General features: G+C 48.8%; 1 protein-coding gene across 2 annotated transcripts in view; it reads left to right on the top strand.

Moving 5' to 3' along the window:
• The window catches only part of AFTPH (aftiphilin), a 267873-nt gene that overhangs the window by 149520 nt on the left and 98680 nt on the right, over window positions 1–19673 (top strand). For both annotated transcript variants that reach the window (XM_078649420.1, XM_078649421.1), the window contains exon 5: window positions 16395–16451. In XM_078649420.1, the coding sequence (XP_078505546.1) occupies window positions 16395–16451 (57 nt within the window). The remainder of the gene's footprint in view (window positions 1–16394; window positions 16452–19673) is intronic.

Genomic DNA, 19673 nt, shown 5'->3' with positions numbered 1-19673 from the left:
TTAACTCCTTAGACCATATATTTAACAAATAATGATTTCTGTTTTAAAACACTGAAACTCCACTAAAACTGAGCAATGTTTTTGAAAACCCATGCCCTCTTTAGAATACAGGGTTTCAACTATCTTTAACTAGGAAAAAGGTATTGTTGTTTATAAGCAACATTGTGAAAATAAGCCTGCAAGTTGTCAATCTGGTGATGTGCATTAAATCCATGATTAACGAATATCTACAGCAATGTGTATCAACCTGAAAGCACTTAACTGAGGACACAACTTCACTGTCGAAACAAATATAGAAATATTTTAACTTTACCTTTGTATAGCCATTGCCTATCTTTTCAAAAATCTGAATAAAATGATTATAAGAAACAAATGTTCAGTTGTATTAAAGAAGTGTTTCATTAAATATCCCTTTTAAAAGGTAAAGAGGAATCCTGTTTAAAAAGGATGCTGCCTGTTTAAAGAGGAATTTAGGAGGCGGGTCCAAGGTGGCGCCCTTGAAGGAGCATTACCACGCCGCAATCACTAAGCTGCAGGCGGAACAGCAGGTTGTGTGGCACTTGTAAGGCGAGAGATCAAGACAGCCTTGTGCGGAGAAGGTGTTGGCTGTCCCGAGTCGGTCGCTCCGGGCCTGACAGGCGAGTGGGGAAGGTGGAACGCCAAGCATGCGGGCCGCTACCAAGATGGCGGCTTGAGCACCCGACCTATACTGATGTGCTCGCCGGAGCAAAACGAACCGCCGGACTGTCCCGAGGTGAAAAGGTGGAGGTGCACTGCAGATGCCTGTGGGATCCGGGAGCTGTTCAGAGGAGGTGAGCAGTCCCCAGGAGGATCGGAAGGGGGATGTGGCGCATCTCTTCTGAAAAGATTGGGGATGCCTGAAATCAAAGTCGTCAGTACTTTTCTTCTTCAGGTTCTGTGAAGAAGGCTGTGGTGCAATTCTTCTTTCTACACATTTCCAAGGGCAAGTCATTCAGGCACCCTCTGAGATTGTGGGCCGCTGGCTTTCACTGCGCTTCTCCCTCCACCAACACCACTTTATGGTGGAATGCGTGTATGCTCCTAACGATAACCAAGAATCCTTTATCGGCCAGGCGTTTGGGGACATCCTTACTTCCCCAGACACTAACTTCCTGATCAGGAGGGACTTCGGTTTGCCAACTGAATCACTTCTCAAACGCTCCATACAAAGGATGGTACCGACTGGGACATACACCACACAGGGCTTTCAGTGGTTGAGTGAGGCGGGCTTGGTGGTTGTGTGGAGGCGCTTGAATACTACAACTAGGGCCTATTCATTTTTCTCAGTGGCACACAAATCTTCTGCTAGGATAGACTACTTTCTCGCAACGGCGTTCTTAATGCCTATTGTGTCCCACACAGATTTCAGGGTGGTAGCCCTTTCAGATCATGCCCGATCACTATTACTCTATGATTATCCATCCGCAGTATACGTTCACAATTGTGGCGTCTTAAACCTAAACTCCTAGCATATGAACCCACAGTTAAAGAAGTTAGATGGGTGATTCGGGGCTATCTTGATGCTAATGACACCTATCAGACACCGGTGACTTTAATATTGAATGCACTCAATGCAGTGGTCATGGGAGCATAAATAACAGTAGCTGCACAACTCAACAAAGATTGTAAAAACAAGCGTTCTTCACTGGTGGCTGAGTTAGCAGCACTTAAGAAGGCCCATAGAGAGACGGGCTCCCACAAAACACACAGGCAACTCACAATGGCGAGAAAGCAACTCGGGGCACTAGACCTGGATGCAGCGGAACACGCATTGCTCCGCACTGGACAGAACATGGCGGGTCGACTTCCCGCACACCGACCCATCATCGACGGATCTGAGAAATCTCTACCTCCTCCGGCCAGGCAATGAGGGGTGATGAAGAGATCGCTGAAGAATTCAGCCGTTTTTATTCTACGCTGTACTCTGCCGAAACACTCCATCCAGACGACTGACTCTTACCTGGCGCAGGCACACTTGACTAAGCTTCCGGAGAGGGAAGCATCCCTACTTGACGGAGACATCACTGTCCAAGAAGTTCTGGGAGCCATAGTGAGACTCAAACCTGATAGGGCACCCGGTCAAGACTGGTTCACCGCTACCTTTTACAAGATATCTGCTGCCCAACTGGCCCCCATGTTGACGAAGTTGTACAACTCCTTCACTTCCAAAGGCTCTATCACTGACATCATGAAATCAGCTATTATAATGGTCCTACCTGAACAGTGTAATGACCCTGTTCTCTGTGCCTCATACTGGCCTATTTCTTATTAAAAACTTGGACGTGAAGATTTTCACAGGTGTCTTAGCTGGTCACCTGGGGCAGTACATGTTTGGATTAGTAGATCCTGACCAGGCAGGTTTTGTACTGAGGCCCGATTGTGGTTGTTAGAAATGGGATCCCTGGTTGGCCGAGGCTTGTGCCAAGGCCAGGCAGAAATCACCCTTTCTAGTTAGGGTAGGGAAGTCACCCACCAAGACAACCCCTGCTCACCCCCTCGGTAGCTTGGCACGAGCAGTCAGGCCTATCTCGGAGGTCATGTGTAAAGCATTTGCGCACGCCCCCCCAGCAACAACCTCCCGGGCCCCCCACAAAAGGAACTCCACACAAGATATATATAAAAATAGCCTTTGTATTGAAGAACACATTTAGACAGGAATACGCAATTTACAAGGTGCCAGGGGCACGGGCAGGGTTTACAAGGGACGATATACAGGGCAGTGCCATGGGGCCACTGCCAGGAATATGCACATGATGGAACCGGCATTAGAACACGTAACCCCTGGGAGGTTCCTCGACCTAGCACTAGAACACATTACACCCAGGAGCTTAGCATTAGAACACATCACCACCTGGAGCTGAATGAAATAGCAGTAGATCTCACTCTAACCAGAAGCCACATTCATGAGACCTAGGATGTTTAGGAGGGAAGGAATGACAAGCACAGAACATAACAGAGGCATCATCAGAAGGCAACACGTAATACTTTCAGAATCACATTAACATTAATCGGTACTTCCAACAGGCAATGTCACGATGTTCAGGGCAGGCTGCAGGTAGCCAGGTACAATAAACCTAAACGTAGCAGCTGCCCACGAAGTGCTGGGCAGCTGTAGAGCAAGGATGGGGCCATTGGGGGAGCCTCGCAGGCTCTGGGGAAAAAGGCGCCAAACGGTGGAGCCTCTCGGGCTCGGGAACAACTGGGCGGAGCCTCGCAGGCTCGGAAGGGCAAGGGCCACGTGGTGGAGCCTCCTCGGGGCTCAGGGATTATAGCTGGAGCCTCTCGGGGCTCAGGGGCAAGGACACGTTGGAGCCTCCTCGGGGCTCGGGGGTCAAAGATGCAGCTGGAGCCTCTCGGGGCTCAGGGGTAAAAATACAGAAGGAGCCTCTCTGGGCTCAGGCCGGAGGTGGAGCCTCGCGGGGCTCCGGGGTCAAGGCAGGGCAGGCGGGGTCCCCCTCGGGGGACCCGGCATCACGGGTGGCCCCACGGGCCATGATGGAGCCTCTCGGGCTCAGGGGTCAAGCTGCGGGGCAGGCGGGGTCCCTCTCGGGGGACCCGGCATCACTGGGGGCCCCGCGGGCCTTCAAACACATGTGTGCTCGCGCTGGAGGGGAGGGGCGGGCACCGACAATGTGCCTCGAAGCCCCGCCTCCCCTCCGGCAGCACTCACCGGCTGTTGGTCGCGCCGGTCTCTCCTCGCTCTCCGGGGCTCCCTCTCGCTCCTGGGGGGCCCCGGGGGGGAAGCGGCACTGCTTCTGGGGGACGCAGGGGCGCGGAGTAGGCTCCCGCCGCTCCCTGCATGCTCGGCTCTCCCCTCCGCCTCTACAGCTCCCCGGGTCGCCGGCCAATCAGAGCACGGCCCGGGGAGACGTCATCGGGCCAGCAGCCTATCAGAGCGCGGCCCGGGGGCGGGCCTCACGCGGGGTCCCGGGCTGCGGCGGTAAACTCAGGGGAAATCGCCGAGGGCCAGGCACCCTCGATAAATAGAACGAGGGCGGGGGCAAGCGAGGTAGGCACTCGCTGGGGGGCTCGGGCCCCCTCCCACGAACGGGAAAAGGCCGGGTGGGCACTGGCAAGACAAATGGAGCGCGCCCAGCGCTAGGAGCATGCAGGCAGCGCCTCGAGGCGCTAGGACCACGGGGAAGCGCTCCCAAGCGCTGGAAGCATAGATGAGGCGCCCCAGGGCGCTAGGACAGCCAGAAAGGGGGAATAAAGTGCCTCCAGGCGCTGGGGTCTCAAAAATCAGCAGAGTCTTGGTAGGGTCCAGGACAGCAGTGGGTCAGGGGCAGGGCAGGGCTCAGGGAGGCAAGCCCTTCCCCTGAGCCCCAAGCAGCAGCATGCCCCTGGCAGGAGTCAGTCAGGACCAGCAGGAAAGAGAGAGAGAAAAGGGCACACCCTCCTTTTATACAGGAGACCCCTTTGTCTAAAAAGGGGCAGGCAGGATGAGAACCAGCTAGAACTGGTTATAAGGAATTTCTTGTTACTGGCCAGGCTAGGACACCAGACGCACCCCAGGTGGGTGGAGCCAGCATTGTGGGGGACAGCACAGACCCATACAGGATACAGGCACCGCCCCTCCCTCACTTCAGCCAATCACGCGCCAGCATACTTACTGCACACACACACCGATGTCTAGAAGTGGCACTTCTCTTTTAGACACACACACGTCGCATACATCATCTTACAGCATTCAATCGCACGAGTCCATACATACCAGACTCGAGCCTGTACCCCCCACGCACCAGAAACTATCAGGGACACACCCATTCCCCATGCAGTCCTATGGGAGGGCAGGCATCTCTCATCTACACGCACTCAGAGGGGGAATCACCATCCCCAGGTCACATATAACGAGCACAACTTCAGGGGTGGGCCTGCCAGAAGGGCCCAGTCCAACACGGCCCCCTTCCAGCCAAAACGCAGGGTAGGCCAATCACCACCGTGATGGACTTCCCTGCTTTGGGCGAAAAAAGAACATGGACGCAGGCCCGCACTGCAGGGTCCCCTTCCAGTTCTACGCCACTTTGATCTTATCGACGCACACATAAAACAAAAAAAAAATTACAGAACAAAAATAAAAAACATAGGCCCAACTAGGCTACCCCACTGGTACTCCTTAGTTGACCACGGCTAGGACCAGGCCCTAGGCCACCCAGATACCACTGGTCCATGCCAACCCGGAGTGGGGGGTGGTAACCCCTGGCCCACGACAGCCACTCTCCACTCCCCTTCTTCGTGTAGTTCCACTTTACCACTTTCTCTCCCACCTAGGGTCCGCACCCTCAGGCTGGCCAGAGGTCACGGGCAAGAATGCCCCACCCTACCTCTACTTCTGAGGTTCTGCGCTCTCCCAGGAGAAGCACCCTCAGAACACGCTCTTCTACCAGTTTCGGAACTTCCTCCCTCCACTGGTCTACCACCTGGGAACTAAGTCACCGGATGCCCAGGGGTCACACTCCCTCTGACCCCTGTCCAGTTCCGCACCTACATTCATTCAGCAAGATGAGCCGTGACAGCGTCAGCAGGGCTCAGTGTTCAGCTCTCCCCAAGGCAAGCAGCGACAGCGTCAGCAGGGCTCCCTTGTCCGGGATACAACTTACATACATTCAACAAGAAGAGCCGCGACAACGTCAGCAGGGCTCAGTGTTCAGCTCTCCCCAAGGCAAGCCGCGACAGCGTCAGCAGGGCTCCCTTGTCCGGGATACAACCTCACATTCACTACAGCACGATGAGCCGCGACAACGTCAGCAGGGCTCCAAGTTCAGCTCTCCCCAAGGCAAGCCGCGACTCAGTCAGCAGGGCTCCCTTGTCCGGGATACAACTTAACATTCACTTCAGCACGATGAGCCGCGACGTCAGCAGGGCTCCAAGTTCAGCTCTCCCCAAGGCAAGCCGCGACTCAGTCAGCAGGGCTCCCTTGTCCGGGATACAACCTCACATTCACTACAGCACGATGAGCCGCGACAACGTCAGCAGGGCTCCAAGTTCAGCTCTCCCCAAGGCAAGCCGCGACTCAGTCAGCAGGGCTCCCTTGTCCGGGATACAACTTAACATTCATTCAGCAAGGGGGACACCTGACGCATAAAACACATTCAGCGGTGTACGGAACACATGATGCATCGAACACATTCAGCGGGGAAGGTAGAACACCTGACGCCTAAAACACATTCAGCGGTGTACGGAACACATGATGCATCAAACACATTCAGCGGGGTAGGTAGGACACCTGACGCATAAAACACATTCAGCGGTGTACGGAACACATGATGCATCAAACACATTCAGCGGGGTAGGTAGGATACAATTATCGTTGCTTCAGCAAGCTCCCCATCCCAGAGAACTTACACTCCATTATTCAGCAAGCTCCCCCTCAGAGAACTTACACTCCATTAATCAGCACACCTCAACATTCATCCACACACCCTCCCCTGGACTGGTAAGACAGTTTTTACCGCCCCTGATTCCTCAACCTGACCCATGTGGCACAGGTACCATTACTCCAGGGAAGGGACAAGGACCGCACATATTGGACACAATTTCGCTGCCACCACTGGATCCCACCCTTCTGGTGAATCCAGAAAACACATTGCACTTAGGGGGATGATCTACCCTCCCGAGCTAGGGACACCTAACTCACAGCGCACCAGAACCACATTTTTCACAACAATAGACATTTTTAGCAAAGTGCACCGGGACCACATTTTTCACAAGAACCCACATTTTTAGCAAAATGCACCGGAACCACTTTTTTCACAAGAAGTGACATTTTTAGCAAAGTGCACCAGAACCACTTTTTTTTCCCCACAAACAAATATTTTTAGCAACGCGCACCAATAGTTTCTTTTCTTTGCGACCATCTAAACTGCAGAGTGTTGTAGTGGGGCCGGTTATCACTGAGGTGCTGCGCAAACACAAGTCCAAATCCCACCGCTAGCCACCAATGTTAGAAATGGGATCCCTGGTTGGCCGAGGCTTGTGCCAAGGCCAGGCAGAAATCACCCTTTCTAGTTAGGGTAGGGAAGTCACCCACCAAGACAACCCCTGCTCACCCCCTCGGTAGCTTGGCACGAGCAGTCAGGCCTATCTCGGAGGTCATGTGTAAAGCATTTGCGCACGCCCCCCCAGCAACAACCTCCCGGGCCCCCCACAAAAGGAACTCCACACAAGATATATATAAAAATAGCCTTTGTATTGAAGAACACATTTAGACAGGAATACGCAATTTACAAGGTGCCAAGGGCACGGGCAGGGTTTACAAGGGACGATATACAGGGCAGTGCCATGGGCCACTGCCAGGAATATGCACATGATGGAACCGGCATTAGAACACGTAACCCCTGGGAGGTTCCTCGACCTAGCACTAGAACACATTACACCCAGGAGCTTAGCATTAGAACACATCACCACCTGGAGCTCAATAGAACTAGCAGTAGATCTCACTCTAACCAGAAGCCACATTCATGAGACCTAGGATGTTTAGGAGGGAAGGAATGACAAGCACAGAACATAACAGAGGCATCATCAGAAGGCAACACGTAATACTTTCAGAATCACATTAACATTAATCGGTACTTCCAACAGGCAATGTCACGATGTTCAGGGCAGGCTGCAGGTAGCCAGGGACAATAAACCTAAACGTAGCAGCTGCCCACGAAGTGCTGGGCAGCTGTAGAGCAAGGATGGGGCCATTGGGGGAGCCTCGCAGGCTCTGGGGAAAAAGGCACCAAACGGTGGAGCCTCTCGGGCTCGGGAACAACTGGGCGGAGCCTCGCAGGCTCGGAAGGGCAAGGGCCACGTGGTGGAGCCTCCTCGGGGCTCAGGGATTGTAGCTGGAGCCTCTCGGGGCTCAGGGGCAAGGACACGTTGGAGCCTCCTCGGGGCTCGGGGGTCAAAGATGCAGCTGGAGCCTCTCGGGGCTCGGGGGTAAAAATACAGAAGGAGCCTCTCGCGGCTCAGGCCGGAGGTGGAGCCTCACGGGGCTCCGGGGTCAAGGCAGGGCAGGCGGGGTCCCCCTCGGGGGACCCGGCATCACGGGTGGCCCCACGGGCCATGATGGAGCCTCTCGGGCTCAGGGGTCAAGCTGCGGGGCAGGCGGGGTCCCCCTCGGGGGACCCGGCATCACTGGGGGCCCCGCGGGCCTTCAAACACATGTGTGCTCGCGCTGGAGGGGAGGGGCGGGCACCGACAATGTGCCCCGAAGCCCCGCCTCCCCTCCGGCAGCACTCACCGGCTGTTGGTCGCGCCGGTCTCTCCTCGCTCTCCGGGGCTCCCTCTCGCTCCTGGGGGGCCCCGGGGGGGAAGCGGCACTGCTTCTGGGGGACGCAGGGGCGCGGAGTAGGCTCCCGCCGCTCCCTGCATGCTCGGCTCTCCCCTCCGCCTCTACAGCTCCCCGGGTCGCCGGCCAATCAGAGCGCGGCCCGGGGAGACGTCATCGGGCCAGCAGCCTATCAGAGCGCGGCCCGGGGGCGGGCCTCACGCGGGGTCCCGGGCTGCGGCGGTGAACTCAGGGGAAATCGCCGAGGGCCAGGCACCCTCGATAAATAGAACGAGGGCGGGGGCAAGCGAGGTAGGCACTCGCTGGGGGGCTCGGGCCCCCTCCCACGAACGGGAAAAGGCCGGGGGGGCACTGGCAAGACGAATGGAGCGCGCCCAGCGCTAGGAGCATGCAGGCAGCGCCTCGAGGCGCTAGGACCACGGGGAAGCGCTCCCAAGCGCTGGAAGCATCGATGAGGCGCCCCAGGGCGCTAGGACAGCCAGAAAGGGGGAATAAAGTGCCTCCAGGCGCTGGGGTCTCAAAAATCAGCAGAGTCTTGGTAGGGTCCAGGACAGCAGTGGGTCAGGGGCAGGGCAGGGCTCAGGGAGGCAAGCCCTTCCCCTGAGCCCCAAGCAGCAGCATGCCCCTGGCAGGAGTCAGTCAGGACCAGCAGGAAAGAGAGAGAGAAAAGGGCACACCCTCCTTTTATACAGGAGACCCCTTTGTCTAAAAAGGGGCAGGCAGGATGAGATCCAGCTAGAACTGGTTATAAGGAATTTCTTGTTACTGGCCAGGCTAGGACACCAGACGCACCCCAGGTGGGTGGAGCCAGCATTGTGGGGGACAGCCCAGACCCATACAGGATACAGGCACCGCCCCTCCCTCACTTCAGCCAATCACGCGCCAGCATACTTACTGCACACACACACCGATGTCTAGAAGTGGCACTTCTCTTTTAGACACACACACGTCGCATACATCATCTTACAGCATTCAATCGCACGAGTCCATACATACCAGACTCGAGCCTGTACCCCCCACGCACCAGGAACTATCAGGGACACACCCATTCCCCATGCAGTCCTATGGGAGGGCAGGCATCTCTCATCTACACGCACTCAGAGGGGGAATCACCATCCCCAGGTCACATATAACGAGCACAACTTCAGGGGTGGGCCTGCCAGAAGGGCCCAGTCCAACAGTGGTGCTAACACCAAGTGATTGCTCCATCTCATTGACAAAACCACCCACTCCGGGGCCCCTACCCTACTTATTTCAATCGATGCTGAAAAAGCATTTGGTTGGGTACACTGACCCCTTCTGAAATAAGACCTCCATCTTGCACTATGTCAAAACCAGGGGAAATTCCAAATTGATCCCATTGGCTATAGCATACATTCAGTCACTTCAAACTGGGAGTCTTGCTAGCAGGCACCATAAAGGCAACACTCACATAACATACACACAAGGCAGTCCAATAGACATTCTGCTTTGTTTTGAAACATGGAGAAAGGCCTGTCCAAACACTAAGAATTAAGAAATGGTATGCTGCAAACACAGCTCATGTCGATCAAGGGGTATACATTTGACACACCCCACTTAACCTCAGAGCCGCACTCTGGGTCTCAGGGTCAGTCTTGGCCTTAGGCCTGCACTTGCATGCAGGATTTGATGACCTCTGGGCAGGAACAGGGAGGATAACAAATTCACTTGCAGCTGGGTAAGTTAGGAAAAGGGTTCATGTCTATTTATCATATAGGGAGTATTCTCGTCTCAGTATATGCCTATCTGCATTGAAAGCTTGAACTACTTTGATGGATTATTTGTTATGAAGTGCTTGATCATGACCTGCATTGGCAACAAACACAAGGTGCTTAATGTTTTTAGGTTGTATAGTGTACTCCTTGCCTGACATTTATTCTTTTAGAATTTGGTTTCTAAATCCAAAGTATGGAGCATTGATAACCACCCACTGAAGTGTTTAGAACCTGTTCAAATAATTTGTTGTAATTATCTTCCTTTTTTGGTATGAAATGGGGAAACTAAACCTTCCATTCGTATTCCAGTCAAATGCGGTTTGGTGTGTAGATTATTAATCTAGCATGTTATGTCTTCTGTTTGCTCCTTTCTCTTTGCTTTTCTGGAAAGGCTATATATGTCATAAAAAAATAGCAGCACACTAGCAGGCTTCTTGCTTTTGTAGCTCACAACTAAGTAAAGCCGGTCACATGGCTTGATCTGGACCATCCACTTTCCCAAGCTATGAACATAGCCATGCCTCCAAAAATCTACTCACCCACTCGCTATGGCAAGTCAGATTTCATCAGTGCAAGCTATTTTGAGGGCCTACTGGCCCATTCTGAGGGACGGACAAATACCAGGGGTTCTCTTAAATCACATATTGAATGAGCCATAAAGATTCCTTTAAATCTTGTTATCTTGTCACATTTGGTCTGCATTCAGAGACAGAGGTCAAAAGTCAGTTTGTCTTCTTTCTCTGACTGAAATTAGAGAATTTTGCAAAGTGAATTGTCTGACAATTGTGCTGTGCTATGCATGGGAAATGAATGTAAGGCGTTTGTTTCTAATGCAACATTTAAATAGCTAATAAGTGAACTGCACAAACGTTTCAAAATATATTTCAGTAGTTATCAAAGCAGATTTTTTAATTCTGTGTGGTGATGAAAATACTTTATAAGAGGAAAACAAATCGGAACACTTTACTTGATGATGTGCAAATGATAAACACTTTTGTTAAAACTCAATTTCCAAACATTATTTATGCCCTATATAATTTTATCAGTAAAACCATGTTATTGGGAAAGCCTGTAGCCATTTCAATGGGCAATGTGCTGTCTGTAAATGACAGGGCACTATTACATCATGCTTCAGTAATATTTTTTATTAAAAGTGTTTTTAGACTTGAACTGAGAAATATTCCTGCCCTGCGACAATTTCATAGGGAACTAAAAGGCAAGTCAGAGGTCATGTGTCCCCAATATGTGGGCCAGATTCGTGTTATATATAGAGCAAATGTTCGGTCTATTAAATAAAAAAAATATATTTTTTTTGTGCAGAAGATATGTTGAACTCGCATATCTGAAGGTGCTCTTGTATGAACACTTTGACCTCCTGAGGCGGAAGCCGGGAGAGTCTAGCGAGCGTTTTTTTAAAAACTGTATTACTGTGTAAATTGAATGTGATTTTAGACGTTCTTTTACTATTTTTGAGTGTGTATTTAAATGTGATTGACAACATTCCTACCTCATCCCCCTCTGCCACGGGATACTTTATCGAGTGGACGCCCTGCCCTGGGACACGCAGGCACGCCCACCACCTGACAGGCCACGCCCTTTTTCGACAGAACGTTCAAATAGCGCGCCATTCCTAGCGCGAGGCAGAACACTTTGACCTCCTGAGGCGGAAGCCGGGAGAGTCTAGCGAGCGTTTTTTTAAAAACTGTATTACTGTGTAAATTGAATGTGATTTTAGACGTTCTTTTACTATTTTTGAGTGTGTATTTAAATGTGATTGACAACATTCCTACCTCATCCCCCTCTGCCACGGGATACTTTATCGAGGTGACGCCCTGCCCTGGGACACGCAGGCACGCCCACCACCTGACAGGCCACGCCCCTTTTTCGAACGAACGTTCAAATAGCGCGCCATTCCTAGCGCGAGGCAGAACACTTTGACCTCCTGAGGCGGAAGCCGGGAGAGTCTAGCGAGCGTTTTTTTAAAAACTGTATTACTGTGTAAATTGAATGTGATTTTAGACGTTCTTTTACTATTTTTGAGTGTGTATATAAATGTGATTGACAACATTCCTACCTCAACCCCTCTGCCACGGGATACTTGATCGAGTGGACGCCCTGCCTTGGGACACGCAGGCACGCCCACCACCTGACAGGCCACACCCCTCCCCCCGCCACTATTTACCATGTGTTTCCACCGGAAGCGCAGCGGACGGGCGCAGCGGGGGCGCCGTTTGCGCGCCGAAGGCGCGCCTAAGGCAAGCCCGTCTGCGCCCGTCCGCGACCAGACCGCGGCCGGGGCCAGATATGCTGCCGGCAGCGGAACACATGGTGGAGGGATAGTGTGGTCAGGTGAGGACCTTAAAGCACTCAATCCCCCATCCAAATGCTGCCCACACTCTACAGACCCTTTGACCTTCGAACCCCCCCAGATCTGTAACAATTGTGAGATAGCTATTGGCAGGGAGGCCTCCATGATACCCCCTAAGTACAAACCTCCTTCACAAACAAACCTTAGGGCAGGTCTTCTTAACTGCAGATCCCTAGCCAAACATGCAGACGATGTCTGGCTTTTATTAGAAGAACAAGAATGGGATATCCTCTTTTTAACAGAAACATGGATCAAGGAGGACAACTTGACTTCCATTGCACTTGCAGTCCCTCCGGGATTCAAAATATGCCTCGCCAACCGCCCGGGGGAAAAAAGAGGCGGTGGTGTCGCCATTATTTTTAAAGAGCATTTAGTATTAACATCCTCAGCCCCCACTGCTATTCAAGGAATTGAAGGCCTTCACTTTTGCTTTCAAGTGAGCCCTCAGCTATCATTAGCAGGACTAGTGATATATCGCCCTCCGGTCGGCTCAGACTCCTCTCTAACTAGCCTATTAGACACGATCGTCCAGAGCTCGCTTCTTCACCCCCTTTTCATTGTGGTAGGTGATTTTAATATCCACATGGATAAACCTGACTGTGCCTTGACAGAACGGCTAAAAACCACGTTAAATATGGCCAGTCTCAGACTGATCAATGAGGGCCCTACACACACGGGGTGCCACACTATCGATCTCATCTTCTCTAATATTAAGAATGTGCTCTCGGAGACTCCTCTCCCTTTGACATGGTCAGACCACTTACTCGTCCCTTTTTCACTGAATATTGTGAATAACACTCCTGCTGCGACTAAAAACTACTACTTAAAGAGGCAATGGAAAAAACTGACCCCCGAGACTATGTGCCCTGTCCTAGCGCAAACCTCCCCATCCTTGACAAACAATGCCAACACGGATGCTCAACTACTTAATGAATGGATCGGAAAGATGGTTTCCTCCATCGCCCCAGCCTCTCGGGCTTTATCAAAAAGAGCCTCCCCCTCAGCTCCCTGGTTCTCCCAAGAACTCAGGAATGAGAAAGCAGCCTGTAAAAAACTGGAGAGACTCTGGAGAGCAAACTACGGTCTGGAAGAAAAAGCTAGGTATAAAGAAGCTTCCAAAAAACTCCGGAAATCTATCAGGAAAAGTAAAAAGTGTTTCTATGCGGACTCGATTCTTCAGGCAGAACAGTCTAGCAAACAGGTCTTCAAAGTGGTACAATCGTTCTTCAAACCAAAATGCATTGAAAGAGAGGTTGTACCCACAGCTACGCTATGTGAGCAAATTTCAGAGTTTTTTGACCAGAAAATTAAGAAAGTATATGACTCCTTTGGTCCAATAATAAAAACTGTGAAGCAGGACCGAGCGAATAACGGTGGGCCAGACAAGACCCTCACCCAGTTTATGCACATCCCCCTGATTGAGGTAAGGCAGGAACTCATCCGCTGCAAATCAGGCTCCCCTGACGACCCCTGCCCAGCAAAACTATGGAGTGCCATAGCGGACTCGGTCGCCCCCACACTTCTAGGTATCTGGAACTCCTCCATCATGTCGGGTATATTCCCGGACATCTGGAAGCACGCTACCCTCTTACCCCTAAAGAAAAAACCTAATGGGGATCCACACGACCTTACGAATCTCCGCCCTATATCCCTACTAGCTGCCCCGGGAAAAATGCTGGAAAAAGTTATACAGCGCCAACTGAGCAAATTCGTAGAAACCAACAACATTTTGCATGAAACTCAATCTGGCTTCCGCCCCGGCTTTAGCACAGAGACAGCGCTCATTGAAGTTGCCGAGTCGGTGAGGTGGTCGATGGATGCAGGAAACTCAGCAATGCTGGTACTCCTGAATCTGTCGGCCGCCTTCGATACGGTGGACCACGCCAGATTACTCAGCCGGCTGGCTGAGATAGGTATTCAGGACAGAGCGCTGGGGTGGATAAACTCCTACCTATCGCAGAGAACGCAGAAGGTGGCACTTGGAACGATTTCTTCTACACCTAAAACCCTCAGCTGTGGAGTCCCGCAGGGGTCGGCCCTCAGCCCCCTTCTGTTCAACATCTACCTGGCTCCTCTCTTTACGTTAATTGCCAACTGGGGGGTCAAGGCAATATCATATGCCGACGACACCCAGTTGGTATTTCCTTACTCTGAGATAACGCAGGAGTCGTTCTCTAATTTCAAAGGGTGTCTCCAGGATATAGCACACTGGATGAACACTAATAAATTAAAACTTAATGCTAATAAAACCGAAGTCATTTTCTTCGGCAAGGGTCCCTCCCCCCCCCCAGAATTCTGGTGGCCAACGGAGATGGGCCCGCCCCCCCCACCCAGCCACTCGGCAAAAAATCTTGGTGTGAGATGGGATGATAACATGTCCTTCTCATCCCATATCCAACAAGTCGCCGGATGCTGCCTGAGTAAGCTGAGAAACCTACGAAAAATCCTAAGACTCCTACCAGTGAGCTGCAGAAAAACGGTTGTCCACGCGACTGTCACCTCCCGACTGGATTATGCCAATGGTTTATACCTTGGCCTTCCAAAATACCTGACGCACAAGCTTCAGGTAGTTCAAAATGCGGCTGCGAGACTACTACTGCGAATTCCGTTCAAGCAGTCAGTCTCTCCGCATCTCCGAACCCTGCACTGGTTGCCAATAGTCAACAGAATAAAATTCAAAGCTCTGACGCTGGCGTTCAGATCTCTGCATGGCTCCTGCCCACAATACCTGAAAAATCGCCTCCCAAGATATCTTCAAAGTCGCGCACTAAGGTCCAACGACCGCGTCCAGCTGGCCGTCCCGCGCGCAAAAAAGGCCCGACTAGGCGGGCGGACCTTTTCAGCAAACGTCCCCGCTCTGTGGAACTCACTACCTCAAGCAATCCAACAGGCCCCGTCTGAACCCTGTTTTAAGAAATTACTTAAGACCTGGCTATTCACCCAGCCACGCTAGCTTCTCTATTCTTTAGCCCTGGTCATTAGTGTTCTACTAGCGCCGGGACACCTCCTTGTGAGGTAGCTGTTCGCGCTGTATAAAATCCAGTATTATTATTATGTCATTATGAAGAAAAAGGCGTCTCTGTAAAATAAAATATTTGCCTAGGATCGCACATCTTGGGACCGATTACGAGCCAAGTGCATTACAGTTAGGTTGAGTAGATCATTCAAGTTACTAGACCTGAACTTTTATGATTTTACGAGGACTGATAGCTAAACAGTGAGCTGCCTGGTTCACCTTTACCCTGACTTGACCCTGACCCTTGAAAAAAGATGAGCTGATTGTCTTGAAGCTTTGTTCTTGGCATATTTTGCTCTGTAGAGCTATTCGCACACGTGATGTCCCCACCCCAGTGATGTAGAGAAGCATTTGCTTTTCACACTTAACTGCTGAGGCTTATCCCAGGCTCATTCCACCCCCAGGTCATAAGCCATTTTATTTTTAAGTTTTGGGCAATTTGCACTTACAGCTTCATAACTTGTTTCCACAAAAACATCCTCGCCTTATTTGCATTCTTTTTTCACACACATTGTGGATTCTAAAGATACTAGTGTTTGTGGATTCCCCCATAAGGAACCAAGAATATAGCCAAAATATAACATTCTTTTTAAATGAAAAAGAAGTGCTGTCTCGTCCTCTGCATTAAAGTGGTTTAAGGAACATTTTTCAAGTGTCATTGCTTTTTGTTAACATCTAACATTTACTATGAAAACAGCAGGTTTTAAATATTCTTAAATAATGTTCAAGTATAAATGTTATTAGAGTCTGTATTGTGCAAAAGAATAAGTTCCTATTATGTTAAGTAATGCTAAAGCCCATGAATAGAAATCTCTTTTGTATTGCTAGAACTATATAATGTTTATTGTGACTGAACTGATGATTTGTTTGTGTAATTTTAGGAAGACGTGGACTTGGTTGTATTTATACTTTGTCTTGGAAGGTTTAAATGAATTTGAAATAAGGATTACGAATGAAAAACTGTTTTTTTTTTTACAGCTGTTCACGGGCAACAAAAAGCAACCAGTTATAGTGCCCATGTATGCATCCGGACTGGTAAGTGTTGCCTTAAGTGTAATTGTTTACAAAACTGTTCGTTGAATTTGCATGTATTTCTTGGCTAAGCATAGCAGGTGCTTAGTAGGAGAAACGTTTGTGTTTTTCTCCTGTAGGTGCTCAGTGCATATAAACTAGAACAAACTCCTTCCATGAAAGCTTTCACAGTAGGGTCCTTAATCCATAGCTTTCTATAGACCCCTCGCACATTTGATGGTGAAGTTGTAAATTATTGACAGGAGTCCTTCGGTCATTCAGCTGACACAGTTTGCCCTACTGTTATGGTGGCACTATCAGTTAAGCAACATCCATTAATTGCACGTGACCTGAAGGCCGCACAATTGAATCTCATTAAGATCAACTTGGTCGGTAAATAAAATAACTTTAAATTGAGTGCTACTAACTGCGCTTATTTACAGCTCAAGATGGTAATGCTGAGATGTGATGCGCCTCTACATAGAATATTGTCAATGCCATCACCAGGACTTCAGGATCTTTAGCCCACTGTAGTAATTTCCTCTTGCCAAAGAGATTCTAAGTTTACCATTCTTCAATAAGAGAAAGCCACCAATTTTGTTAGTTTGCTCCCTCCGCTTACCCAATTCTTCTAATTTAGATTTTCTACACACTGGGCCTCACTATTTCAGATAGCAGGTCAGCAGAGGTCTAGTTGACAAGACAGCGTGTACAAATCACCTTTCTTACTCTCTTCCCAATCCCAGATGTCACTATTATAGGTAGTATTTTATACAGCCCATAAAGCAGATATTAATTATGTTTAAGTCTCTGCACTTAAAAGGCTGAGAGATTGGTGGAGCGAGATTGTGTCAGTAAATCTTCATGAATATCCATGGGCTAGGGAGGGAGATTTGTCATGCTACATTGTGATCTTCTTTATATCTCTTCATAAGATAGCTAGGAAAAAATGATACTGTACAATAGCAGTGTTACACCTACACATTAAATATGAAAAGCTCACCCATGTTTCAGTTTTATAATATCTATGATATAGCCTCAGCCTGCTTCCCAGGAAAATCAAACTATGTATCAGGAAATCACCATACGCTGTTATTTTACAAATGGTAAGTCGGCAGTGCTGGAGAAGATTGCACATACCATTACGTATGCTGCTTGGACAGTACTTGGACTAATGCTATGAAACACAGTACAGCCTTTCAGTTTAATGGTTAGATTTTAAACACACATAAATAATAGAGAATACTCGGATGACTTGCATAATATGCAAAACTCCCAAATGCATTGCTTCTGATCATAACATTTCCCCTGAAGGCCATTGCGAGGATGTCACCTGTAAGTCTCACTATACATAGCCATGCCTGCCTGCTTTGCATAGGACCAAATGAGGTATTTATACGGCACTCTTAGTGTGCCAGAACAATTTTGCGAGTTTTAGGAACACTGTTTATTATTTGGCAATGCATAATCTGGTTTAGCCCTGGACAGTACAGATGTTTTCATATTTAAATGGTTAGTTTGTGTGTACCAGCCTTTCAAATTTCATCAGATTTTAATTTGTTAAAAGTGTAGTTTCCTGGGAACATTCAGGAATAAAAGTCATTCATTCGATATCAGCATTAGTCTGTTTTAGCAATCCCGAAGACTGGAGATCCTCCCATCATTTCAGTGATTTTCTCCGTCACAGGATCTTAATTACTAGCTTCCAACCATTCAATAGTCCCACCCACTTTGGGGATACTGGAACGCTTTATAACAAATATATCACTTTGCATTTTTTTTTATTTAAAAACTTTGTACAACCTCTACAGGTTATATGTAATGAACATCACTTGCTTTTATTTTCATTTTAAAAAGACTTACTCAGATTTAAAATGATACTGTTGTAAATCTAGTTGGCCTAGATTAACTGAAATTGGGATCCAGTTAGGCAGCAGTTTATCATCATCTTTATAGAAGTTATTATAATACACCTTTAAAGTAATCATTATGACCCTTTGTTCTTGCAGTTGTTTTTTTTTATTTTGATGTAACCTAAGAATCACCAGTATTGTATTGCACCATTAGGATAGCTGTTTTGACTCAATGTTGCTAGCACTATATTATGTCTGCTGAATGTTGGAAAGCTTGTTAAGGCTCACCCAAAAATTCTAAAGGATTGTTATTGTGAAAGAAATGTGAGAATTATCCTTCCTGTTAGTCGTAACAGCAAGGGAAATCTTTATGAAAGGTAATTAGAGGCCATACTTCTCCTCATTATTGTTTGGTTTTTATGCTCTTCTGCATATCCCACATGCAAAATCTCTTAATTTTGAAAGAATAGGAAGTTCTCTTTGAGGGACTTGCACCACTTTCAGAATGTCTATACCAACTTACTCAGGTTTAGATTGCCACATGGCATTTGTTCAGGAGCCCTGTCGCCAAACTCAGAGATGGTAGGCTAGGTTGGAGTATATGATATTCAAGCCTGTATAGATTTTGTTTGCATGCCAACTTCTTGTGAGGTCTTTTGGACGTTTGAAGATGATCCGAGAACCAGTCCTGGAAGGGTTTAATGATGGTGGAAAAGAATAGAGAAATCTATCTGACCAGCTGATGAAAAGAACATTGCCCATGGTTTCTGGAACTATATGTGAAATTGGGAAATGTTGTTGTCTGAGGTGGCAACAATGTCTTTTCGTGGAAAAACCTGGTCACATATGACATTGCATAGGACCTGATAATTAAGATAAACTCTTATACCTCTTAGAATATTCTTTAGGGTACATATGTTTAAACATTTTCTACACCTTAATGTTTAGCCAATTTGATCTCCAGATTCTTCACTCAGTCGCAATATCTGTCTGAATCGGAATTGAATGTGATGTTATAGGAGAAAAGGCTTCATATGTAGATGAACAGTCCCGAGCTCCGATGTATATTGAGATTCTTTCTGGATCCATGTGCACAGCCTTTTAGTAATTCACAGCAGTCAAGAAAGGAAGTAAACATGTGTCCTGTCTTCCGTAGAACAATGCCAATAGGAAGGTCATGCTATTTGAATATTTTGCAAGGAGTTTGTAAAGAGCTATGACATTTTAGAAAAGTACAGATATTGCTTTTTTTTGGATGAATTGGAAAACTGATATCCTGCTGGGTTTCATTGCAATTCACCATACATCTACTTACTTAGATGTACTACCTGTTCTGATGGATACATCTGCCAGTGGATTACTCACCTTGTGAATATCCCCTGCGCCAGCAGCA

This window comes from Lissotriton helveticus, chromosome 6 (genome assembly GCF_964261635.1).
Source record: "Lissotriton helveticus chromosome 6, aLisHel1.1, whole genome shotgun sequence".
In the NCBI taxonomy this organism is placed as follows: Eukaryota; Metazoa; Chordata; class Amphibia; order Caudata; family Salamandridae; genus Lissotriton; species Lissotriton helveticus.
This window is presented reverse-complemented; position numbering and strand designations above follow the sequence as displayed.